Below are 25,102 nucleotides of genomic sequence, written 5' to 3' on the forward strand. Positions count from 1 at the left end.
GAAACTTTTTATCCTACCAACATGGTCCTCCTGCCCTCGCACTTACTCTGTATCCCACTTCACATCTAGAAAAATGCCACATTTTTTTCTAGAAGACTTTCTAATGAACTCTATTCACATCTAGAAGCCTTGTATTCTGCCAATTCTTGTTTCATTTGTATTGTATTAATTTACTTTTTGTAACTATTAAGTTTTCTCGTCATTTTAAAAACTTTTTTCTAGATTCAGAAAATTTGAGAATCAAATTAAGAATTTTCACTATAATCAGAACATGAGAAAATTTTAAAGAACAGTTTATCTCTCATTTAATAGATGAAAAACTTAAGGACCAGAGAAGTTAAGTGACTTGGCCAAAGACATGCAACCAGAGAGTTGGTAGCAGAACTAATCGCCATTTTCTTACTTTCATGGTTAGGTTACTCATTAAAAACCTAGTATAATCTTCAGACACTATTTAACAATGTCACCACTGCTACATAGTTCTTGTGTCAGGACTTGGAAGGTAGAGTCTCCTTTATCCCCTCCTCCACCCTTATACTAAATGCAATATTCCTTACAAATAACAGTGGTTATAGTGACTATATTTAACACAGTGAGTTTTAACAAATAGTGTTGTAGAATGAAAAATGAGCTCTTTAAAACCTTCCATTTTTTACCATGAATATTCCATAAAATGAAGATGGAATTTCTAACCATTTCTAAGAAGAACATAATCCACACATTCATTATTTAAAGCTGGTATCATTTGGATAGCAATAAAGTGATCATAAAGTAGAATAACTAAATTTAATAAACTGGTTGCCATTTACTGAATGCTTATCTAAGGAACATTATGCAAGAAGTGATCACTATAGAGGGAAAAAACTAGCATCAAGGAAAGGATGTTTAAGGAATATGTCTATCAATTATAAGTAAAATAAATGGCAGGAAAACTAGAGAGTTCATGGCCACCTATGAAACCACCTAGGAAAAATTTATTAATCACCAAGGTGTTGACTACAAAGGTGATTAAGATAGACAGACTTCATATATTTTTATTATTCATTTAATTTATAAAAAACATAAGCTAAAAAATAAACAGAAAATGCTTTATAATTTAAGCATGTAAATAATTTATGTGTCCTGAATATTAATCCAATATTTAGTTATAAATGAGTCTTATTATTTTTTTAATGTTTATTTATTCTTGAAAGAGAGAGAGAGAGAAAAAGAGAGTGAGAGAGAGAGAGAGAGAGAGAGTGTGTGTGTGTGTGTGTGTGTGTGTGTATGTGAGCGGGGAGGGGCAGAGAGAGAGAGAGAGAGAGAGAGAGAGAGAGAGAGAGGATCTGAAGTGGGCTCTGTGCTGAGAGCAAAGAGCCCAATGTGGGGCTTAAACTCACAAATCATGAGATCACGACCTGAGCCAAGTTGGACGCTTAACTGACTGAGCCACCTAGGTGCCCTAAATGAGTCCTTCCCATCTATTATAACAATGACAGATATAAGAAACTTATTTTTTTTTTTCAAGAAACTCTTAAGTGCCAATTTCGACATTTATTATGGACATTTGACATTGTCCAAAAAGGCACATGGTCTTTACAGATTACGTATCAATACTATATTGAGAGTTTCTGTATTCTTTGCACATGAAGAATTCCATGGGTAAACATAAAAACTTCCCTACCTACATCTAAGAAATAAAATAATGTGGACCACACAGAATCATGAAAACTTCTGATAAGGTTTTATATAGAACTTCAGGTAAAAACAATTCAGTAATTATATTTGAACAAAACAAGCTAAACAATTTAAAAGAAACTTGAGAAGATTTCAGCAGCTTGTCTCTAGGAGAAAAATGCATTTTTCATACAATGAGCATTTTTAAAAGACATCAGCATCTTTAAAATTGTGATGGTTTAATAAGTACTTGTAGAACTCAAGAAAATATTTATAACATAATCATGAGTACCCACAGAAACATCATTAAGATATTGCTAATATCAGACATTAATTATCCTAAAATTTGTTAGCACAAAACGTTTTATTTCAAAGTCTTGAAGAAAATGAGGTTTTGTAAAATAACAGTACGGAAACAAATGGAAGGTCAAATATTTGATATATTTTGAAACTATAGCATTTTAATGTTTGTTTATTTTGAGAGAGTGAGCAACAGAGGGGAAGAGAGACAGGGAGAGAGAGAGTCCCAAGCAGACTGTATTGTCCACACAGAGCCCAACACAGAGACCACGAGATCTTGACCTGAGCTAAAATCAAAGAGTTGTACATCCATCCAACTGAGCCACCCAGGCATTCTGAGACTAAAGCATTTTAAAATCCAAGATCATGGGTGCCTGGGTGGCTCACTCAGTTAAACATCCGACTCTTGGCTTGGCTCAGGTCATGATCTCATGGTCTGTAGGTTCGAGCCCAACATCAGGCTCCACAGCTGGCACAGCAGAACGTGCTTGGGATACTCTCTGCCCCTCCCCTGCTTGTGCTCTGTCTCTCTCAAAATAAATAAACTTAAAAAAAAATTACCCAAGATCAAATACTTTTTTTATGAATTAAAACTCTTTCAGGTTGATAATGATCATCTATTTACTTATTAATTCAAAATATTTTAACACTAGCTGCTTATGAGCAATTATGCCACATACTACCAATAAAAATATGAATGAATAAAGAAATGGTCCCTGCCCTCAAGGGCTCACAGTGTAATACAGGACAAATATACTATTAGATCATTTAAAATGGCTCTCTAAATGATCTGATGGTGCTATACTACTGAGAGGGATGGAAGGACATTGGGAAGAGGACACTATACAGCACAGAGAAGGGAGATGAGAGCTAGGACTGCAAAGTAGCAGGCAGGTAGGCAGGAGGAGATGTGCTATGTTGATGAGCTCTACCTTCATCCTCTAGGAAAAAGAACAAAGTTTTTCCAGAAAAGTAATGGGAATTGCATTTTACCTTACAGATAGAAAGCTATGAAGGAAAATGGTTCTGAGGGCAGACAATACTGGAGGAAAAGCAATTAAGATTTGGGGTTCTAAGAATGACAGATATCAATTATACTCATTAAACCAAAAAATGTATTTTTTAGGTGTCTAACAGAGAAATCAATAACAGCCAGTTTTTTGAGATGAGAGAATCAAATCATTTTCAAATAGTTTTACATCTTTCCTTCTAGTCTGTATGCCTTCTATTTTTTTTTTTTTTTTTTTCCGGCCTTATTGTCCTAAGACCTACAATGTTAAATAAGAGTGAACTGATTTTAGGTCCAATATTTCACCATTACATGTAAGATTCATGTTTTTGAAAGACAGCATTTATAAGATGTAATTAAATCTGCTGAGTTTTTTCATAAATGGGCATTAAATTTTGTCAAATGATGTATCCACGTCTAGTGAAATCATTGTAGGAAAATTCCTTATTCTGTTAATATAGTGAATTAAAGTTCAATTTTAGAATGAGAAACCAACTTTCTGTTGCTTGGGATAAACTCCACTAGATCATAAAAATGATACTTTTATATATTAGTACACAATTCGATAATATTTTATTAATTTTACTGTAATATATTAATTATAATTATTAATTTAATATTAAATATTTGTGATTTTTATACATTATATTTATTTATACATAAAAATTACATATACATATACATATGTATATATTAACAGTTTGTCTCATTTATTTCAATGTTATGCTGGCCTCATCACATAAGTTAGAAACTGATTCTTCCACCTCTGTTTTCTGAAAAAGTTTGTGTAAGATTGGTGTTCTTTCTCCTATAAGAGTTCCATAGAATTCACCAGTAAAACCATGTGGTTCTTTCTATGGAAAGTTTTTTGATAATGAATTTAATTTCTTTAACAGATACATAGCTATTCAGATTTTTTTATTTTATACTGGGTCACTTTTGGTAAGCATATTTAAGAAGTTTGCCAATTTTATCTTGTTTAATTCATAGCATAAAGCTGATCACAATGTTCTTTTATCTATTCCTTAATAACTGTGGGGTCTTTAGTGAAACTCTTCTTTCATTCTTGATTAATTTTCGGTCTCTCATTTTTTTGATCAGTCTAGCCAGGGGTTTATTTTTAATAATCATTTCCAAGAACCAACTTTTGGCTTTGTTACTTTCCTCGTTTGTCTTTTTTCTGTTTCATTGATTTCTGCTCAAATGTTTATTATTTCCTTTTTTCCAATGTGCTTTGGATATACTTTACTCCTTTTCTAGTTTCTTAGAGTAAAACCTTGATTTATTCATTTTAGGTATTTCTTTCTACTGTAAATATTATTACAGTTCAATATCCTTCTTAGCACCACTTCAGCTACATTCACAAATTTTATATTTTATTATTTTCTAGTTTAAAATATTTCCAAATTTTCCTTCTGACTTTTTTGAGCTGTGTATTATTTAGAGGTACACTTCCAAATATTTGGATTTGGGTTTTTATAGCTTCTAGCTCAAGATTCTTAAGTTTACTGTGGCCACAGATCATACTCAGTATTATTCCAATCATTTTAAACTTATGTAGACTTGCACTCTAGCCCAGCAAGTCTCTTGGTAAGAATGCGAAGTGCCCTTGAAAAGAATAGGTGTCCTGCAGTCACTGAATATAATATTCTATAAAGAACAATTAGATCAGTTGATAATTAGTGATATTCATACCATGTACCTATCAACAAACTGAAAGATCTGTTACATCAATCACTACAAGAGGAATGTTAAAATCTTCAACTGTTACTGTGGATCTATTTCTTCCTTGTTATTTTTTTAATTTTATTTTTTATATTAGTTAATATGCAATGCAATTTTGGTTTCAGAAGTAGAATTCAGTGATTCATCACTTACATACAACGCCCAGTGCTCATCACAAGTGCCCTCCTTAATACCCACCACCCACCCCGCTCCATCAACCTTCAGTTTGTTCTCTATCATTAAGAGTCTCTTGTGGTTTGTTTCCCTTTCTTCTCTTTCCCCGCCCATTCCCATACATTCATCTATTTTGTTTCTTAAATTCCACAAATGAGTGAAATCATATGATACTTGTCCTTCTCTGACTTATTTTGCTTAGCGTAATACATTCTAGCTCCATCCAAACTCTTTCTAGGCATTACCTTGATTCCAAAACCAAAGGCCCCACAAAAAAGAACTACAGGCCACTATATCCCTGATGAGCATGGATGCAAAAATTCTCAACAAGATACTAGCAAATCAAATTCAACAGTACATTAAAAGAACTATTCCTCATGACCAAGTGGGATTTATTACTGGGCTGCAGGGCTGGTTCAATAGTCACAAATCAATCAACATGATACACCACATTAATAAAAGGATAAAAGAACCATATGATCCTCTCAATAGATGCAGAAAAATTTTGACATAATAAATATATTTGACAAAATACAGCATCCATTCTTGATTAAAAAAAAAACCCTCAGCAAAGTAGGCCATATAAAGGCCATATACAAAAGACCCACAGCTAATATCATCCTCAATGGGTAAAAACTGAGAGCCCTTCCCCTACAATAGGAACAAGACAAGGATACCCACTCTCAACATTACTATTTAATATAGTACTAGAAATCTTAGCCTCAGTAATCAGAAAACAAAAAGAAATAAAGGGTATACAAATCAGCAAGGAAGACAAACTGTCACTATTTGCAGATGACATGATACTCTATGTAGAAAACCCGAAAGACTCCACCAAAACCTTGCTAGAACTAATGCATGAATTCAGCAAAGTCGCAGGATATAAAATCAACGTGCAGATATCTGTTGCATTTCTGTGCACCAATAACGAAGCAATAAATCTAAAGAGGTAAAAACTCTGTACTCCAAAAACTGTCGAACACATATGAAAGATATTGAAGAGGACACACACAAAAAAATGAAAAAACATTCCATGCTCATGGAAGGAAGAACAAACATTCCTTAAGTTATTTTAATACTTCATATATTTTGTATCTTATTTTTAGGATCATAACTAACTTATGAATGTTATATCTACATTATAATCAAATGTTTCTTAATCTGGTATTACTTCATTTTCTTTATCTCTGACATTAAATATGGCTATTTCAGTCTTCTTTTTTTTTTTAATTTTTTTTTTCAACGTTTTTTGTTTTTTTGTTTTTTTGTTTTTTTTTTATTAATTTATTTTTGGGACAGAGAGAGACAGAGCATGAACGGGGGAGGGGCAGAGAGAGAGGGAGACACAGAATCGGAAGCAGGCTCCAGGCTCTGAGCCATCAGCCCAGAGCCCGACGCGGGGCTCAAACTCACGGACCGCGAGATCGTGACCTGAGCCGAAGTCGGACGCTCAACCGACTGAGCCACCCAGGCGCCCCGTTCAGTCTTCTAATGTATAGTTTTTCCTCTCTTTTTCTATTCATTGATTGTCAACTTATCGGTATCTTTTTCTTTGTAGGGAATTTCTTAAGACCCAAATGTTTGCTGTCTCTACCTATTCTGAAAATCTTTGCATTTTAATTATTTAGTCACTCACATGTAATGGACTTATTGATTAGGGCTACTATTTTCCTATTTGTTTTCTTTTTTCCTCATCCTTTTCTGTTCCCCCATTCTTCCATCTCTGCCCTTTGGGGTTTGTTTTCTGTTTGTTTTTGAATTTTATTTTGGCTATATCTTTTTGCATATTATTTAATGGTTTTTCTAGTCAGTGCTGTCCAGTAGATCTTTCTTTCTGTGGTGATGAAAATGTTATATAATTTGAAATGGGCAACAGTCACTAGCTACATGTGGCTACTGAACATCTAAGATTAGATTAATGTATTTGAGGGACTGAATTTTTCATTTTAGTTTTAAGTAGTTTTACATAGCCACATGGTGTTATTGTCTATCATACTCCAAAACACAGCTATACAAAGGTAAGAAGTGACTCGACTGAAAATAAGTTTAGTGTACCTCATTATAAACTGAGGGCATATTAATGTTTTCTATAATTTAAAAGACAGTAAAATTAAACCCCAAAAGAAAGCAGAATCCTTAGGGAATAATATTTGTAACTACAAGCTAGCACGAAGGATGTTTGTTTGCTAGGAGCTATTTCTACATCTTTCAGTTCATAGTTTATAAGAGTATACAATTTTTTTTCACAGAAATTAACCATTAGTTTATACTGACATTTCTATTTCAAAGTACAATAAGTTGAATCAAATCCCAACCTTAAATTTGAAATATAAATATTTTCTAGGTATTAAAAATTAATGTGTTCCACTTCATGTAAAATTTAAGAACCTTAAAGTCACATAGATTCACATACCATTATACCATTTGCTTACCTCATGTGGTAGAGCTGTCATATATGTTACCTCTAAGTAAGTATAAAATAAATCCCACTATATGGCATTGTTTTCTTTTAAAGAGTCCTATGTACTAACAAGAAATTAAAAGAAAAACAACAGGCTTTTATACTCACTCACCCGCTTGCAATTTCTTTTTAATGTGAAAATTCAAATACCCAACTGGTATCCTTGTCCTTCAACCTGAAGAAATTCCTTTAGTGTTAAATAAAACACAGGTATGCTGTAAAATACTTTCTTAGCCTTTAAAAGTTTATTTCACTTTTAACCTTGAATATTTTTGCTGGATATAGAATTCTAGGTTGACTGGGCTTTCCCCTTTCATCAAAGATATTCTATTATCTTCTGGCCTCCACAGTTTGCAATGAGACACCCACAAACTTTTTTGTTGTTCCCTGTATGTATGATTTTCTATGGCTTCTTTCAAGATTTTCTCTTTCTCTTTAGTTTTCAGCAGTTTGTATGTCTATAAGTGGGCCTTGCTGTGGTTTCCATTGTATTTTCATTCTTTGCATATTCTTCCTTGAGATTCACTAAGTTTCTTGATCTTTAAGTTTACATTTTTTAAGACATTTAGAAATTCAGCTTTTGTTCAAATATTTTTCTATCACACTTTCATTCTCCTCCATTTGATACACCAACCAAACATATTAAATTTTTGGATAAGGTCTCACAAAAATTACTTCAAATAAAAGGTATTTACTTCTAGAATTTAAGTTTTTATTTATTTTGAGAGAGACAAAGACAGCATGGGTTGGGGAGGGGGAGAGAGAGAGGGAGGGAAGGGGAGGGGGAGGGGGAGGGGGAGGGGGAGGGGGAGGGGGAGGGAATCTCAAGCAGGCTCTGAGCTGCCAGTACAGGGCCTAACGCAGGGCTAGAACTCACAAAACCATGAGATCATGACCTAAGCTGAAACCAAGAATCAGACGCTTAACTGACTGAGCCACCCAGGCACCCCAGATCTAGAATTTCTATCTGGTTCTTTTATATAGTTTCTATTTCTCTATTATAATTTCCAATTTGTTCATTTATTACAAGCATATTTTCCTTTACATGCTACTTATAACAACTTCTTCAAAGTCCTTGATAAATAATTTCAGTTTAATCATCATTCCTAATCTTCTACTAGATGCCTTTTTCTGGGTAAGAATCACATTTCTCTTATTCTTCATATGTCTAGTAATTATGGATGATATCCAATATACTATGAAAGGTATATTCCCCAACGCTGATTTTAATTTAGCAGTTAACATGGCAAATTCAAACTCTAAACTCTAACCTCTGTGGTAAGATCATCTGATATCAGTGAAGTCCAAGTTCAGGAGAGAGACTTAACATCTGGACCGTATGAACACAGAGTTTAGGTGCCCCCTAGGTACTTCTCTACTTTCCAGAGACCTCCTTCCATTTTCCAGCTTCTCTTCTGCTTCTCGTCTGCTAAACCTTCTCTTCTGCTTTTTCAAACTTGTTAGAGTATGGATTTCTATCTGTGGAGCACCAACTGGTACCTGCCCTCAAGCAAAAGTCTGTTAAATCCAGAATTTCAAACAGTATCAATCTTTTCATCTACATAGTGACTCACCTCCATCTTTTCCCCTCTATTTAGCCATTCCAGTACTTTTAACTAGTTGATTTTTTAAGCCATTTTTCCTGAGTTTATGTTTCTACCGGAAAGAACTAGCCTACCATTATAGAAAGTAGAACTTAATTTTTTAAGATTATTTTATGACATCCCCTGAAACTTTCCCAGGCTCCCATAAAGTCAAAGACAGGAATCATCGAATAACCTCAGTGAAATTCGCAAACATGTCAACTATATAAAAGCCACTGAATTATAATAGAACATTGTATAGGTGCTTCAGAATTTCTTTTTTGGCACATTTCTCTAAAGGATAGCATCTTTTCTTCACCCACCCCTGCTTCAAATAATCCTGAAAATTTTCTATTAGATTTAAACCAAAGGGCAAAAGCTTACTTATCTTTTTTTGCTTTGGTTGATTGGTTTGTTTCAGGGTTTTTTGAGAGAGTTTGTTTTTTCATAGCATGTCTGGTATATATCACTCTTTATTAAGAGAAAAATGACAGTAAAAATAATTGTGAAAGGAAAACATCCTTGAAAAATATAACTCCCATGGAACACTGGTAGTTCTAGCCACTTATTTTGAAACAAAAATTAGAAATGAAAAAAAGAAGAAGAGAAACTGGAGAAGCTGGTGATTGTAACCAAATATAGATAAAGTCTAGATGAAGTAATTTCTGAGAGAGATACTCAAATCATTTCTTACCTTTTGACAGCTCCGGTCAATAGGATCCACTGGAGTAGATCTGGGATGGGTTACTCTAACATCATCTCTTCCACATTCCAGATTGGTCCATAATTCAGTTATAAGTGCATTAATAAACCCTGAGAAGAATTATATACATATTTACAGTATACAATTTCTTGGAATTATGGAAGAAAGATATAATTATCCCTCTGACAAGATTGGTTCTCGCTGACAAAAGACACATACTTACATCTTCTGTAAGAAATAACCTTTAAACTTAGTAGAAATTATATCTCCTGTTGTTAATTATACCTGTATGATACCTCATTATCCTAAAACTATATAATGACTAAATTCTGAGACACCTAAATTTCCCTAAAGAACTGAATTTTGAGTCTCTGGATTTATCACTTGGCCAATAACGTCTCACCATGCTTTTCTGAAAAATAAGGTTTACCCTTTACTCTTTGAGTGAGAAAGGCAGCTGAAAGGTGGTATGTGTTTGTATGTATACGTGTATGTTGTGTATCAGGAGGCAAGGTAGGCACTTAAAAGAGTTTAAGTGTGTTCCTTATTCTAATATAACTGTTTTTATAATTCCTATGCTTAAAACAATTCTTCATTTCACACAATTTTGGCTCAATACAGTCTAAATTCTGAATCAGTTACTATATATCTAAATGAAAGTGATTATTAAGGCTGATTATTATTTTATGAAGAATCAAATTACATTTTAAAAAAGTATAAAACAGAACACCTAATCATAAAATCAGTAAATTCATAATAACATTAGAACAGAAAGGTTCCTCTGGTATAACAGGAGAAAAAAAAAAAAAAAAAGCTCTGAAATCAAGAATATCAGGGATCAAATTACAAATATGCAGGCTTAGTAGTCGTGTCCTTAGATTTGTTCAACTTCTTAAAGCATCAGGTCCCCTGTTGGAAAACTGAAACAGTGCTATATTCGAGGGTTGCCATGAAGTATAAATGGGACAATACATATGAAGTTCCTAACATAGTACCCTAAGAGATCATAGGAATTCAAGCAATGTTAATCTTCCTTCCTTTGTCCTGTAAAATTATTGCAATTAATCCTCTCACAGGAAGCTTGACGGTATTGGGCTCAGAAGCTTAATGACTTGACCAACAGGGAAATCTGAGATTGTACCTCCAAATGCTTCCATTAATATGCCCCTGGGTATAGCAATATGTTAGATTTTACACTAAGTGGAAGAAAAAATAAGTCGTTCAAGTTTAGGACAACTTCTTCCAAGAAGCATGTTTCATAATACAAGTACTCCAAATTAGCTTAGCCGAAAAGTTTTTAAGATATATTATAGTAAAATATTTTCACTTAAGGAAAGGACCAATTATGGTCAGTGATGTTCTAGTTCATCAACACTAAACTTTGAAAAATATAACCATAACATCTCTATTAGAAGTTATGTCTTGTCTCTCTGGTCTAGGGTTCAGATAGCCTTAAGGTATATTAAATTCCCAATGTTTAAACTCTTAAAAATTCAATCCATTGTAGATAATACATGCTGACTGCAAATACAGTGGTAAAAGTGGTGAAAACTAAGCTTTCAAGGGCAAAAGAGAAAGAAGAAGAATAAGGAAATAGTATGTATGTATGATAATTATTGTGGTTGTGTATATTTTGATGCATATACAGGCCACTAAAACTGAGCATTAAGAAATCATGTAAGATTTAAGAGGGAAAAAAAAAATCTTGTAAGATTCAACTGTACTGAAAGAGGATTTATAAGATGAAGACAATTGCTTAAGCATCAAGTACTTCTCAGCTTAATTCATTATGTTCCATTGTTCTGAGGAAAAGAGAACAAGGCTGTGTATATATACTTCAAGGAAAAAAAAATCCCATTGCAATTTCATGGAAGAGAAAAGATAAAGGAAACCCTGTAACTTTCCCTTACCTAAGGCCAAACCTGCGAAAAAGAACTTTATAGAGTAAATATCCTGAGAGCTGATCATGCCAGTTAAATTTTCTATTGGCTTACTCATTTTATTTAAAATTATTAACATTCTGATTAAAAGAAAAAACCTACCTGAACTGTGTAGTGCCACTGCACCTGCTGCTGTTGATGACACTTGTGTAACCAAAACTCCGTAGCCAAACTTTTTATGTCTGCTGATCTAACAAAATAAATAAGGAACAATGAAAAGCAGGAAAACAAAAAATGCTAATATTTTATTTATATGTTACATGTAGGTTACTGATTCTTCTTGTTAGAATACTAGACATTCTTTTAAGTAAACATAATGAGCAGCAAAACAAACTCAGACACCCTGTCAATGAGTTAATATTTTGGGGGTTCTCATTTCAGATAGAGGTTCTGGTCCCAGCCGTAAAATTAAGTAGCGTTTTGCTTTGAACAAGTCACTTCCCTCTCTAGGTTAAAAACAAAGGACTTTGGCCATGATGAAGATTAACATTCCTTCCAAATTTAAATGCTGTTATTTTATTCCTTAGGTCAGTCCCTCAATAATAAATTTCCTCGCATATAAATCTGTATTGACTGTCAGCCAAACTATACTCTTAATTAAAAAAAAAAAACTTAAAAAAAATAATATCTTCTCAATGGCAATCATTTTTAGAGGAAATGTGTTTTTTTTCCCTAAAGTAATTATATATATATTAAACACACAAAGAATACTGATCATTAACATACAAGTTTATAAATAGTGTTGTAGAAAACACTGGACAATTTGCATGTCACAAAGAGTACTATACGTGTATTCCTGGTAAAGTACACAAGGATCACTCCTGGCAGAAAACAATACGGAAATAACAGAAAATAAACAGTGTTCCTCCTTAGATCTTAGCTAAGACCAGGTTGGCTAATAAAATGGTTGATATCTAAACAAAGTTAACCATTCACAATTTGTATTTTTTCAACATTTCATTAAAAGAATTGATTTTTTTTAAAAAGGATCTGTTTTAATCAAATTTTTAAGATATAAACTGTGCATTCAGTCTTGAAGGCAAAAAAAAAAAAAAAAAAAAAAAGTAGACAGGGAACTAAAAGCCCATGGGAAAGAATTAGATTGGATTTTCTATTCATGTCTCCATTTGTTTGCCTTCCTTTTCCATTTTTATTACTCATAGTTTCCACTTTCCTTGAACCTGCCATACATTAGTTTTGTAGTTAGATGACAGAGAGGTACAAAAATATGAATGGCTATTTTTTTTCCCACTCTCCTGCCATAGTAACTAAATAAATACCTTACTGATCAATCAACCCCATTGACCCTGCTGACTTAGATATCAGCAGCCACAGGGGCTTCCTAGACTCACACTAAGTACTGAAAAGGAAGAGGCAAAGAAAAACTTCATAGAAGTTAGAGATGCTTTAGTAAGACTCAGCTTTCATGAAACACAAATTTGAGTTCGAGTCTTACTGCTGTAAGTAGATGTGAGAGCATATGCAGATCAGTTAACAAGCCTGGGTCTCTACTTTCTCTTCAGCAAAATTAAGGAAATGGCCTAGTGGCTTTCTTACAAGATAATGGAGAATTTAAATTTTCAAAAAATTTCTTGAATAGCATAAAGCACCATTAAACTACGGTATTATATTACAAGGTTGTAAGTTACTGAGGTTCAGGGAACAGTGTCTTCTATTATAACAACCAGTGTGGTACAAAGACTAGGGGTTTTTTTTATATTCATAAATGTTAAAACAGAGACATCTATTCCTAGCTGTATTATCACAATAGCAATAGTTGTGTATGCACAGTCTCAAGCATCTGATAAGAAAAGTGTCTTTGAATTGCTTCAATATTTTAAAAAATGTAAAAAAACAAAACAAAACAAATGGCTAACTAGTACACAAGGTGATTCAAACTCACCAACAGAGAAATTCAAATTAAAATGACCATATATGTAAACTTAAAAATCCTGAGAAACTTCAGGATTTACTATAGTCTGAATGTTTGTGTCACCTCCAAATTTCATATGTTGAAATCCTAACCTCCAAAGGTGAGATAGTAAATGGGACCTTGATTTGGTCATAAGGTGGAGAGAACTCATGAATGGGATTAGTGCTGTTATAAAAAAGATCCCAGAGAGCTCCCGAGCCCGTATCCATGTGAGGATACAATGAGGCATCTGTGACCAGAGAGGGCCCTCCTCTGACCACATTGGCATCCTGATCATGGACTTCCAGCCTCCAGAACTGAGCAGTAAATTTCTGTTTATAAACCACCCAGTCTATGGTATTTTAACAGCTCAAATGGACTAAGACAACATTCTACAAGATATATACATATCCCAGGATATTACACATATTAAAAACATTGGCATGGAAGTCTGGGGTAGAGGAATACACACAGGGTGAAATGGAACTGTGAACCAGAAATGACAGGGAATAAAATTAATTAAGACAACATCTTGCATGGACAAATGACAGCAGTATACCATAAACTGAGGCATGTAAATAAGTTCTCTATACTAGAGGTCCATTTAAACAATAATTAAAAACACATCTGCCCATATAAACCTTATGTCAAACTGATGAACTAATGCTCATAGGTTTTATTTGTGAGGAATGGTCAGGACCGTCTCTCAAAAACTACTTACCTTCACAGGCAAAAACTCTTAAGTTTTTTGTTTTTATAGACTTAAACAAAAGCAGGGAATTAGAACTGAAGAACAAATAAAATCGTATTTACAACCTGGTAACCTAGTAACATCAATATACAACAGCTGTGAGAGACAAAGAAGACACTTTTAAAAGCATACATATAATCCTAAAAAGCCCAAAAGTTCAGGAATGTTTACACCATCACAGCAAAAAGCTGAATACACCTTAATGGACTTAAGAGAAAGGGCTAAATTATAGTGTACATTTTATTTAACAGTATCTAAAAATTAATCTACAAATATTTTTCTTTTTAATGTGAGGACCAAATTCTTACTAACGTGTACATTTAGACCCAATAGTGAATTTCCTCCTCCTGAAATTCCACCCAGCTTTAGTACAACCAGATGTTTGTTATATTTATAACACATCTGGATGGTTAACTATATTTTTCAATTCCATCTGGTTGCCTCCCATCCTGTAAACATATCCATAGATACCAACATCAATTCTAATGCTTTCCTGAAATAATATCAAGTTAAATATTACAATGCTATATGGTTTTTTAATTGAGGTTTAATAACCTCTTCACTCAGAGAAGACAGAATGATGTTCTTAATAGCTTTTACAGCAAGAAAAATTCTTTTTGCCTCTAGCAGATGGTAATTCATACCTGTAATTTTTTTGCATATCGTTTGAACATAAATGTCAGACATTCGTTGATGGCACCTGTTCTTTGAAGAAATAGTAGTCCTTTGGGAGTGGCAGCAAAATTTAGTAAATCATCTAACAAATTCTCTTCCCAAGCCATACTGAAACAAGCAAAAGAAAGGTATGCATTTCTTTATTATACTCAAAACTAAAAGAAAATATTTCAGCTTAATGTTGTTGATAAACTTAAAGAGTACATATTGAGGGCTAAGTATTCAATATTTTTAAAAAAACAGATTAAAAAAAGTATGCTTTCCTTGACAATAATGACTTTTATTGTATTTTCTGCCCAATAATTTTCTTTCACTTTAATTAAATATTAACTGCATGTGTCAGCATTTTTTTACATCTAGATTCTCTCATCTGTGCTTTAAATTCTTTCTCTTCTCTTCTTGTAATTCTGCTGGGCTGGGAGTCCCCAGGCCCCAACTCTCCATTATTTTCATACTTTTTATTTTTTTTTCAAGTATGTACATATGTATGTATCTATGTATGTATTTACTTAGAGACAGTGCAAATAGGGGAAGGGCAGAGAGAAAGGGAGAGAATTCCAAGCAGGCTCTGTCCTGCCATCACAGAACCTAATGCGGGGCTTGAAGCCATGAAACCACGAGATCATGACCTGAGCCGAAACCAAGAGTCAGACACTTGACCAACTAAGTCACCCTGTCTCCCCTATATTTTCTTTTCATTACAGAGTATCTGTCCTCTAACTTTCTAAAGCATATCCGGCATAGTATCTTTATTTTAATAGGTTTTTCATTTTACTTTTGGAGAATAACATTGTTTTTTTCTCAAAACACTTTTAAAAGGAGGGCCAGTAACATTCTCCCCAGAAAAAGTTTGAAACATTCAGAAGACACAGTTAAACAGGGGAGCCAGAGCTAGAAATATGGAAACATAGGAGGGGAAATGAGCACTTCATCTGAAGTACCAGAAAGAGAAAATGTACTCCCTACTGGATATTCCTAGTTGTCTAGAAAGAAACTTTGTATATAAAAATAGACCAAAAATTAATTATTGACATGTATAGTAAAAACAGTGAATCTGTAGAAGGGTGCCATTTACCCACCAAGGAAGTTTCAGAAGTCTGTTTTGAAAATGATTGTAAAATAACTTGAAATCCAGGACTTTTCTAATCAAAAAGAGAGTAAGTCCATGTTTTGACACACATCCCTCTGCACCAATCACAGAGTAGTGGCCAAAGATTCAACCATGTTTAAATAACAAATTCCATCATGGACAGAAACACACAGAAGTGAGGCTCTAATTTTAAGGTAAATGCAGGCAATGGAAACTAAATTTAGTACCAGTAAGATACATAGGACTAGAGGAGTCACACATCAGATACAAGACCAGTGCTAGGCTCACTGCTTAAGACCTACGACTGGGTGAGACTAATAGAAATAATATATATTTAACTCAAGTAAAGTATAATTTACATACTTAAAAATATTATATGTAACAAAACACCTATGTATGTATAACAAGGTCTAAAAGTGGGGCTTTTGACAGAAGCTTTTGTCCCAGAAGCCTAGGACAACAGGAAGACACAGACAAAGCCTCATTTCTAGAAATGAGCATATGATCAATTTATATTCTAGTTCTTCAGTTGTAGCTATACTATCCATATCATCAGTGACAGGAGCCTCAAAATACCAATACAAAATGTATTTAAAACATGACAGTAAAAGAGAAAAACCATAAAACTGCTTGGCAGGGAGAAATGAACATAGAAATATAAGTGGGAAGAAACAATAAGTGAGGAGGAGAAAGAAAATAGGGAAGGAGACAAACGAAAAGACTGAAAAATGAACTCCCAATCAAACTTTAAGAGAGATCTAAAGCTTATCACAATACCCTCCAGTTCCATCCACATTGTTGCAAATGGCAAGAGGTCATTATTTTTCATTGCTGACTAGTATTCCACCGTATGTATGTATGTATGTATGTATACATACATACATAACATGCTGTATGTGTGTATACACACACACACACACACACACACACACACATCTTTAACCATTCATCAGTTGAGAGTATTGTGCTAAGCAAAATAAGTCAATCAGAGAAAGATATATGATTTCACTCATACGTGCAAGTTGAGAAACTTAACACAGGAACATAGGGGAAGGGAAATAAAAATAAGATAAAAACAGAGAGAGGTAAAACATAAGAGATTCTTAAATACAGAGAAAAAACTGAGGGTTGATGGGGGTGGGGATTTGGGGATGGGTGGGTTAAATGGGTGATGGACATTAAAGAAGGCACTTTTCGGGATGGGTGTTGTATGTAAGAGATGAATAACTGGGCTCTACTCTCCTGAAGCCTAGAGTACACTGTATGTTAACTAACTTGAGAATTTAAAAAAAGATATCTAAAGCTAAGAGCTAGCAGAATTGACACTTATCAAATGAATCCATTCCAGCTGAAATAATTTTCAGAAATGACTAAAATAAATTTATTGATACTCAAGGGAAGTTTTTAAAATGTTTCTGTTAAAACTGAAGCAAAAAGCAAAAGGGAAATAAAAACAAGTACATTTTTTTAAAAAGAACCATTGGAAATTTTGGAAATAAGAAGCATAGCCACTTATGAGTCACAGTCAAAGAATTATTGAATTGGATAGTAGATAGGTAGGAAATGTTTAAGAAAACAGATGACAAACAGAATAAAGACTGAAAGGCCTCAAAACACATCTAATAAAATCAGTAAAAGAGAAACAAAGGGATATACGAAAAGATACTAAGAATTTTCTAGATTTGAGGAAAGACACCAGTCCAGTCTATAGATTGAAAGAACATTCAAAGTACCAAACAGGATAAACTCAAATCACACAAATGACAAACATCCAACACACACACACAGACAAAAGCAAAAAACAAACAAAAACCACAATCAAATTAAAAGATAGGAGAAAGGATATGACCTATAAGAGAAATGTGATTATACTAACAGATTTTTTTCAGTTACTACTTATTCCAAAAGAAAATGGAGTAATAGCTTCAAATACTGATGAGAAATAATTGTGTATCAAAAATTTTATACCCAGATAAACTATAAACTACCCTTTAAGAGGGGCAGTTTAGATAGGAGTGGGTTGCATGGATTGGAGGGGAAATGGTCAATTTCAGACATAAAGAGAAGATTAGTTTACTTCTCTCAAACCCTTAAAGAACAATTAAAGGAAAACTATTTGGAAACTTACTATGGGGGAAAATGTGAGCCTATGAGAAAGAATGAGCTACAAGTTTCAACAAACAGCAAAAAACAGTAAATGTCTATAAATTTAATAACTGACTGAAAAGAAAAATTAGGTGCTTCAAATAAGAAAACAAAGTAAGGTTTTTTAAGCAAAGACAGATTTGGGTTTTAAATGACCCTGTACTGTATCACAAAATCTCACCCAACATAAAAGGATACTTATCATGCAATCCAGGTCCTCTGAAAATACAAATTAATTAGAAGTCAACAGTTAAAAAAATATATTAGTAAAAATAACTGTTCGGAAACAACTGTATTGAAAACATTTCATGGGTTAAATAGTAAAATCAAAATAGAAAGTTTTTAAAATATTTAAAAGAGCTTAATATGAAAGTACTACATATCAAAATATATTAAAATTAGCATGGCTGAGGTGCATTGCTTCTTTCAACATCCATTCTCATTCCCCTTTTCATTTACTTTCCTGTACTACAGAAGTGAGGAAAGGAGAGAAGATGCAAACAGCATTAGTAAAACCCAAACCTGGTCTTTGCATAAACTAATACAATAAAATAGTCAAGGGAGGAAAACAGCCATAAAAATACTAAGACTCAAAAAATAAATAATTACAGCTAAAGAATTTTTTAATCATACAAGAATATTTCAAACGAGTTAAAAAATGTATATGTTTAGATAAGAAAAAGTCATTTTTTAGGAAAATATCAAAAGTCTCTCAAGCACAAAAAAACCTGAATAACCATTAGCCATTAAAGAAATTGTAAATTTTTTTAACGTTTGTTTATTTTCGAAAGAGAGTGTATGTGAGGGAGGGGCATAGAGAGAAGGAGACACAGAATCTGAAGCAGGATCCAGGCTCTGAGCTGTCAGCATAGAGCCCAACATGGGGCTCGAACTAGTGAACTGGAAGATAATGACCCGAGCCAAAGTCAGATGCCTAACCAACTCAGCCACCCAGGTGCCCCAAAAGAAAGTGCATTTTAAAGTCTACCTTGACTCCCACCCCTCCAAAAAACTTAACAGAGGCGAAAAACTTAGAGAGTGCATCCCATAATTTTGAAAAATTACAGAAAACTGACATAATTTTATCTTTTCTGCCAAGATCTTAACATTTAATTTTCTTTCACTTATAGAGAAGATATGGTTTGAAATGGAAAAATCAAGCCACTGAATGTGTTTGTTGGTACTGAGATAAGGGCAATGGCAAAAAATACAGTTTTGTTAGCTTATGAGAACTTGTTTCTTTGAATGGTTAGATATTATAGAGGGTTAGACACTTTCATGGATATTGAGTTTCAGGTGTTTATTTCTTTGGATCATGGGCGGAGTTTTACAGATCAAAGACACCCCCCTTACTTCACCCTCAAGTTTTCTAACTCTTGATGATTGGTTGGGGCAGATTGGGCACCTTGTTTTCCCTCTAATTATATTCTTCTCTATGGTCACACTAACAATGATCCCACATAGTTTGCAATCACTGCACTCCCTACTATCAACCAAAATAGCATGGTAGAAATTTCAGTTGGGATTACAATCCAAAGCCTAAATTTAAAAGACATCAATCCCCTATGATGACTATATAAATGTTGCTAATCTTCTCTGCAGTATTGTAAGCATCAATAAATAGAAAAATGGAGAGGGAATCTCCAAAATATGCTTGTCAGAAAGTATAAGCTCAAAATACCTAACATTAGTCTGTCAAAGGTTCAAAAATAAGAATTTTACCAACTTACCGTTAATTTTACCTTTATCATATCAATCTTACTGTTGGTGTCATTATTTAGAAACTAGTGTCTAAGAGTAGAAGTGTTATTTATTCACTGATTCAAAAAAGGTATAAAGAATAGGAGGAGATATTTGCAAATGATATTTCTGATAAAGGTTTAGTATCCAAAATATATAAAGAATGTATACAGCACCAAAAAACCAAATATTCCAGTTAAAAAATGAACAGAAAACATGAACAGACATTTCATCAAAGACATACAGATGGCCAACCAACACATGAAAAGACATTCAACATCACTCATCAGGGAAATGCAAATCAAAACCACAATGAAATATCACCTCACACCTGTGAGAATGGCTAAAATGAAAGATTCCACTACTGGGTATTTAACAAAGAACACAGAAACACTAATATGAAAAGATATGCACCCCTATGTTATCTGCAGCATTATTTACAATAGCCAAACATGGAAGCAAAATGTTCATCAACAGATGAACAGATAAAGTGATACACACACACACACACACACACACACACACACACACACACAATGGAATAGTACTCAGCCATAAAAGACAACGAAATCTTGCCACTGGAAACCACATGGATGGATCTACAAAGTATGATGTTAAGTGAAATATGTCAGCTGGAAAAAACAAATACCACACAATTTCACCCATATGTGGAATTTAAGAAACAAAAAAAATGAACAAAGACAAAAAAGAGACAAACCAAAAAAGACTCTTAACTACAGAGAACAAACAGATGGTTACCAGAGGGTAGGAACATGTGGGGACAGGCTAAATAGGTGACGAGTTTAAGAGTGTGCTTATGATGAGCACTGAGTAATAATATGGAATTGTTGGATCACTATATTGTACACGTGAAACTAACTTAACACTCACTGTATATTAATTATACTGGAATTAAAATAAAAGAAACATTATCAGGAATCTATGTACTGACACTAGAACAGTCTAATTAACTGGTCCACATGGTTTTACACTCCAATTTTAGCAAACTACGAAGGAACAAATAATGTCTATCTCCAACTTTTCAATTAACACAAAAGAACAAAATACATTCAATTCTATGAGGTAATTTAATTTTGCTGACAAAAATGAAATCAACAGTTCTGACTCTCTATTATCAAAAAGTCTATTAAATCTTATTTCTAAGACATTAGAATCATACACTGTAGGAACCTCCTTTTCCTCCAGAATCAAGTTTCTACATTGAGCACACATTCCCCATTTTAACATTGCTTGCCTCTTACCACCTAATCACTTAGTCTCCATGGAAGAAGGGACTCAGGAGATCTGGAGAATGTCCTAAGCACACCTGGTTAAGCAATGCCTCTCTCCCAGTCTACTGTGTGGTCCAGCTAGGTAGCTTCCTGTAGGAAGCACACATTCTGCTCTGTTCTACTGTGTAGTTAAGTCTGTTCTTTGTTAAGCTCTGCCTCAGAGGGAAGCCTATGACTGTCCACTAACCATTGTGACAGAAGGGTAAATCAAATTCTTGAGCTATTAGGAAGCCTGTATATATTCAATGTTTTGATCTGTTTGACTTCTTTATCTCTATTACTTGGTTGACAGCTCAGGAAAGAAGTGTGGCATATAATTTATTACCTCTTTCACACTCTAACTTCAGAATCTAAAAATATTACTGAGAGTAACATGTATTGACTATTAATTACGTTCCCTCTTCTTAGCCTATTTGACCATACTATTTCTTCCATCTGAAATAACATTTTCCCCCTTTTTAGTCAGGTTAGTATCTATTCTCTTTAACTTACTTTAACAACTTCTTCCAAAAAGATTTCCCTCACAAGTTGCCTCCCAATAAACCCTTCATGACCCCATCATATAAATTTAGTATACCATATTGCCACATTGTATTTATTTGTATTCTACCCTACACAATAAGCTCTTAAGATATAGGTATCCTCAGAAGTCCAAGCCCTCGGTCTAGCACATGGCTGAATGAATCAAAGGAAGAGGAGAAATCAGAGGAGACCTCAAAGAAAACATCTAAAAACTACCTCAAAAACTGCAGAAATGTTTTTCTCTCCACACACAAAAAAATGGCAATTAAGTTTATGACAACAATCAGAAAAAAAATTATAGCTAATTTTTAGGAAATTAGCTATTTGTTGAACAATTACATTGTTAAGGAAATTTAAAAAAGGCTTTTTGTTAGACTTCTTTAGTTAAAACTATGCCTATCCAAAAAAAATGTTGATTTATTTTTTCTTAAGAATATCCCTCAACGTTCTATTATCTGTTTAGAGCATGCCAACAACTAAGAAGAGAATGCAAATATATTAGTCATCAGATACTAACTAAAAAAATTTTTTTCCCATCACTAATTTGACTCCATGTCCTATTGGTATTTGTGAAGATACATGGAGATATCTAAATTAAAAATTAGTATAAATACTGAATTAAATAATTTCCTTATGCCAAAATGTAATTAAAATGCATTCCCACACATTCTGAAAAATCATAATTTAAATATAAATAGACTTTGCTGGCATTTGAAATCACCTTATTCCTATGGAACTCCCTAGTTAGCTTTCCAAAATTTAGTATTTGATAATTCTCTGTATTTTCTGGAAACATTATAACAGATCCAGTTTCTTAACCCAAAATGTAAAGACAGGATGAAGCAAGTATAATAAATATTGCTAGATGTAAGGTACAAGTAAGGTACAAGTATCTCCAAAAGTTCCCCGTAGGTGTAATTTTCCTCAATCCTATATGTATATGGTCACCTTCCTATAAAGTCCTTTTTTTTTTTTTTTCTAGTTTTTATTTACATTCCAGTTAATTAACACATAGTGTAATATTAGTTTCAGGTATATTTTTGCTACAATGTTTAATTATATTCTCATTTTTTAATTATTTCAGCAAATGTAGAAAAACAGATAAGTTTATTCAATTGTGCTTACAGGTTTTGGGATTCCTGGCTTACTGAAGAAACAGATTCCAAGCACTTTACTGGAGTAGTTCTTTCTGATTGCAAACTTGTCTAAAATATAACAGATTAATTTACATTATTTATTGATTACTCGTAAGATCTCATGATACGTTTTTATAGTTGATCCTTAATGTAACTAAAATTAAATCACCTTCAAATTTTAAGCTATTTGGCTTTTAATTAAATGTTATGTAAAATATTTTATAAATGAAGCATATAAGTGTGAGGAAAAAAGGCTTATTAGTCCACTGATACATACTACATTTGACTTTGCAACATTATCTCCAGTGTCCATAACAAAACCCCAGCTGGCTATAAAAGTTGCTCAGAAACAGCTTCTAAAGGATGTCAGTTTATGCAAATATAATTTATCTAAAGGCTCTCCTGCAAGAAAAGACTTTGAAATGTAGTTAGGTCCTAGAACTTTGTCTTAGTGGGAGATGAGGTACAGGCATCCTGTACCAAATTAGAAAGCATTCTGTTCCCTAAAGTACTGTGATACTAAAGAAGGCATATTTGTGCCAGTAAAAGATTTTAACTGCATTATGATAATACTATAGTGACTATATTTGAAGTAAAGATTTTCAGGGGGGAGGAAAAGCTTAAAAATTCTTACCTTCTTCCATGCTTTTGCTATAGACTCATGCAAACTATAAGGAATTAACACCTGTAAGCCTTCACATGTACCATATATTTGACGACACACAGAAATAAAAGCTCCTTTAACCACAGGCAACATTTCCGAACCAGAAAAAATAGAAATGTCTTCATCAAGAAGTTTTTTCGAAAACTGGGCAATTATATGAGCACCTGTAGAACTAAAACATGATACTAAAGTTATTCCAAGGTTATAAATCATCACCTCATCAAGTACTACCAAAAAAGTCAAATTGTATCATAAACTTTGCATTTACTTGGCTTCCCATTTAGTCCTCTAGCTTTTCTTGGACATGTCAATATTCCTGTTCCCACCTATGTACAGATAGGTGTCTAATAATTAGCAGTTTCAGGAGACTAGAAGGAAAGAACATACAGATAGGAAAAAGCAAAACTATACACTTAACAGGTTATAGACACCATGGGTCCCGGGCCATATGGAACTTCACTTGATTATAGTGAAAACAAAATCCTGAGTTCCCCTGCCATTAATAGGATGTAGCTCCTGTATTTCAGAATCTCAGACACATTAATAGTAATAACAGATAAGGAAAACATAGTAAATGTTTAATATGCCAAGTACTGTTCTAAATATTTCAAATGTATTAATCCATTTAATCCTCACAATAACCCTATAAACTATACTCTTCATTTTTTAAACAGATAAACAAATAAAGTTAAGGCTTACAGGAATTAAATAACTTGAACAATACCACAAGGCTTGTCAGAGGTAGAGCCAGGCCTCAAACCCAGGATATCTAGCTCCACAGCAGCACACGTTTAGTCTTTCTAGCTTTAGGATAGGGCCTTCCATGTACCCCTCCATACATCTTTAACAGTTACTAACATTTTGCCAGTCTTGTTTTATATATCCTGACCTCCCCCTCTGCCCACCTCTACTGAAATATTATATGCTACATCCCAGACATCATTTTACCTAGTGTACATCTTTAACTGATAAAGGTTTCTATGTTATGTGCCAATACCCCACCAAACTATGATTCTTTAATCTATCTGTTAGTCCACCCATATCAAGATTTTCCTAATTGTCGTAAGGTTGTCCTTATAACAGGTTTGTATAAATCAAAATTCAAACAAGTTTCATGCAGTGCATGAGGTTATTGTATTATTTAGGCTCCCTCTTTTTTTTTTTTTTTTTTACCTATGCCAATGATTTGGAGAAATGAAGTTATTTTTCCTATCCATACTATTATTTGGATAACTGCTTCCTTATGGTGTCATTTAATGTGTTCCTCTACTTCCCCATAATTTCCGTAAGTTGATAATTATATCTAGAGGCTTAAGGTTCAATTTCTTTTTTTCCCGGAAAAAATAACTTTATAGGTGGTTGCTACTGTGTACCTCCGACTGCATCATGAGACACATATTGTTGTCCTAATTTTGGTGGTGCTAAAAATCAACTGGTCAGATGGTAGAAGCCTGAGCTCTCCAGTAGGAAGTCCTCCTCTCATCAAGCCATTCACCTAATGGTTTTAGCATCAATTCAGGATAATTTCCTAAATGAACTATTTCATTAGGAATTACCAAATGGTGATTTCTAATTATCTTGCATTTATTAACTAAAAGCTTTCTATGAAGAATTTTATCTTCAG

General features: G+C 33.5%; 1 protein-coding gene across 4 annotated transcripts in view; it reads right to left on the reverse strand.

Annotated features, from left to right (window-relative positions):
• The window catches only part of TBC1D32 (TBC1 domain family member 32), a 199,943-nt gene that overhangs the window by 111,597 nt on the left and 63,244 nt on the right, over positions 1-25,102 (reverse strand). For all 4 annotated transcript variants that reach the window (XM_042987091.1, XM_007078680.3, XM_042987089.1 and 1 more), the window contains exons 17-21: positions 23,449-23,650; positions 22,804-22,883; positions 14,859-14,997; positions 11,654-11,741; positions 9,603-9,721 (exon numbers count right to left, since the gene is read on the reverse strand). In XM_042987091.1, coding sequence (XP_042843025.1) covers positions 9,603-9,721; positions 11,654-11,741; positions 14,859-14,997; positions 22,804-22,883; positions 23,449-23,650 — 628 coding nt within the window. The remainder of the gene's footprint in view (positions 1-9,602; positions 9,722-11,653; positions 11,742-14,858; positions 14,998-22,803; positions 22,884-23,448; positions 23,651-25,102) is intronic.

The sequence above is a fragment of the Panthera tigris genome, chromosome B2, assembly GCF_018350195.1.
Source record: "Panthera tigris isolate Pti1 chromosome B2, P.tigris_Pti1_mat1.1, whole genome shotgun sequence".
In the NCBI taxonomy this organism is placed as follows: Eukaryota; Metazoa; Chordata; class Mammalia; order Carnivora; family Felidae; genus Panthera; species Panthera tigris.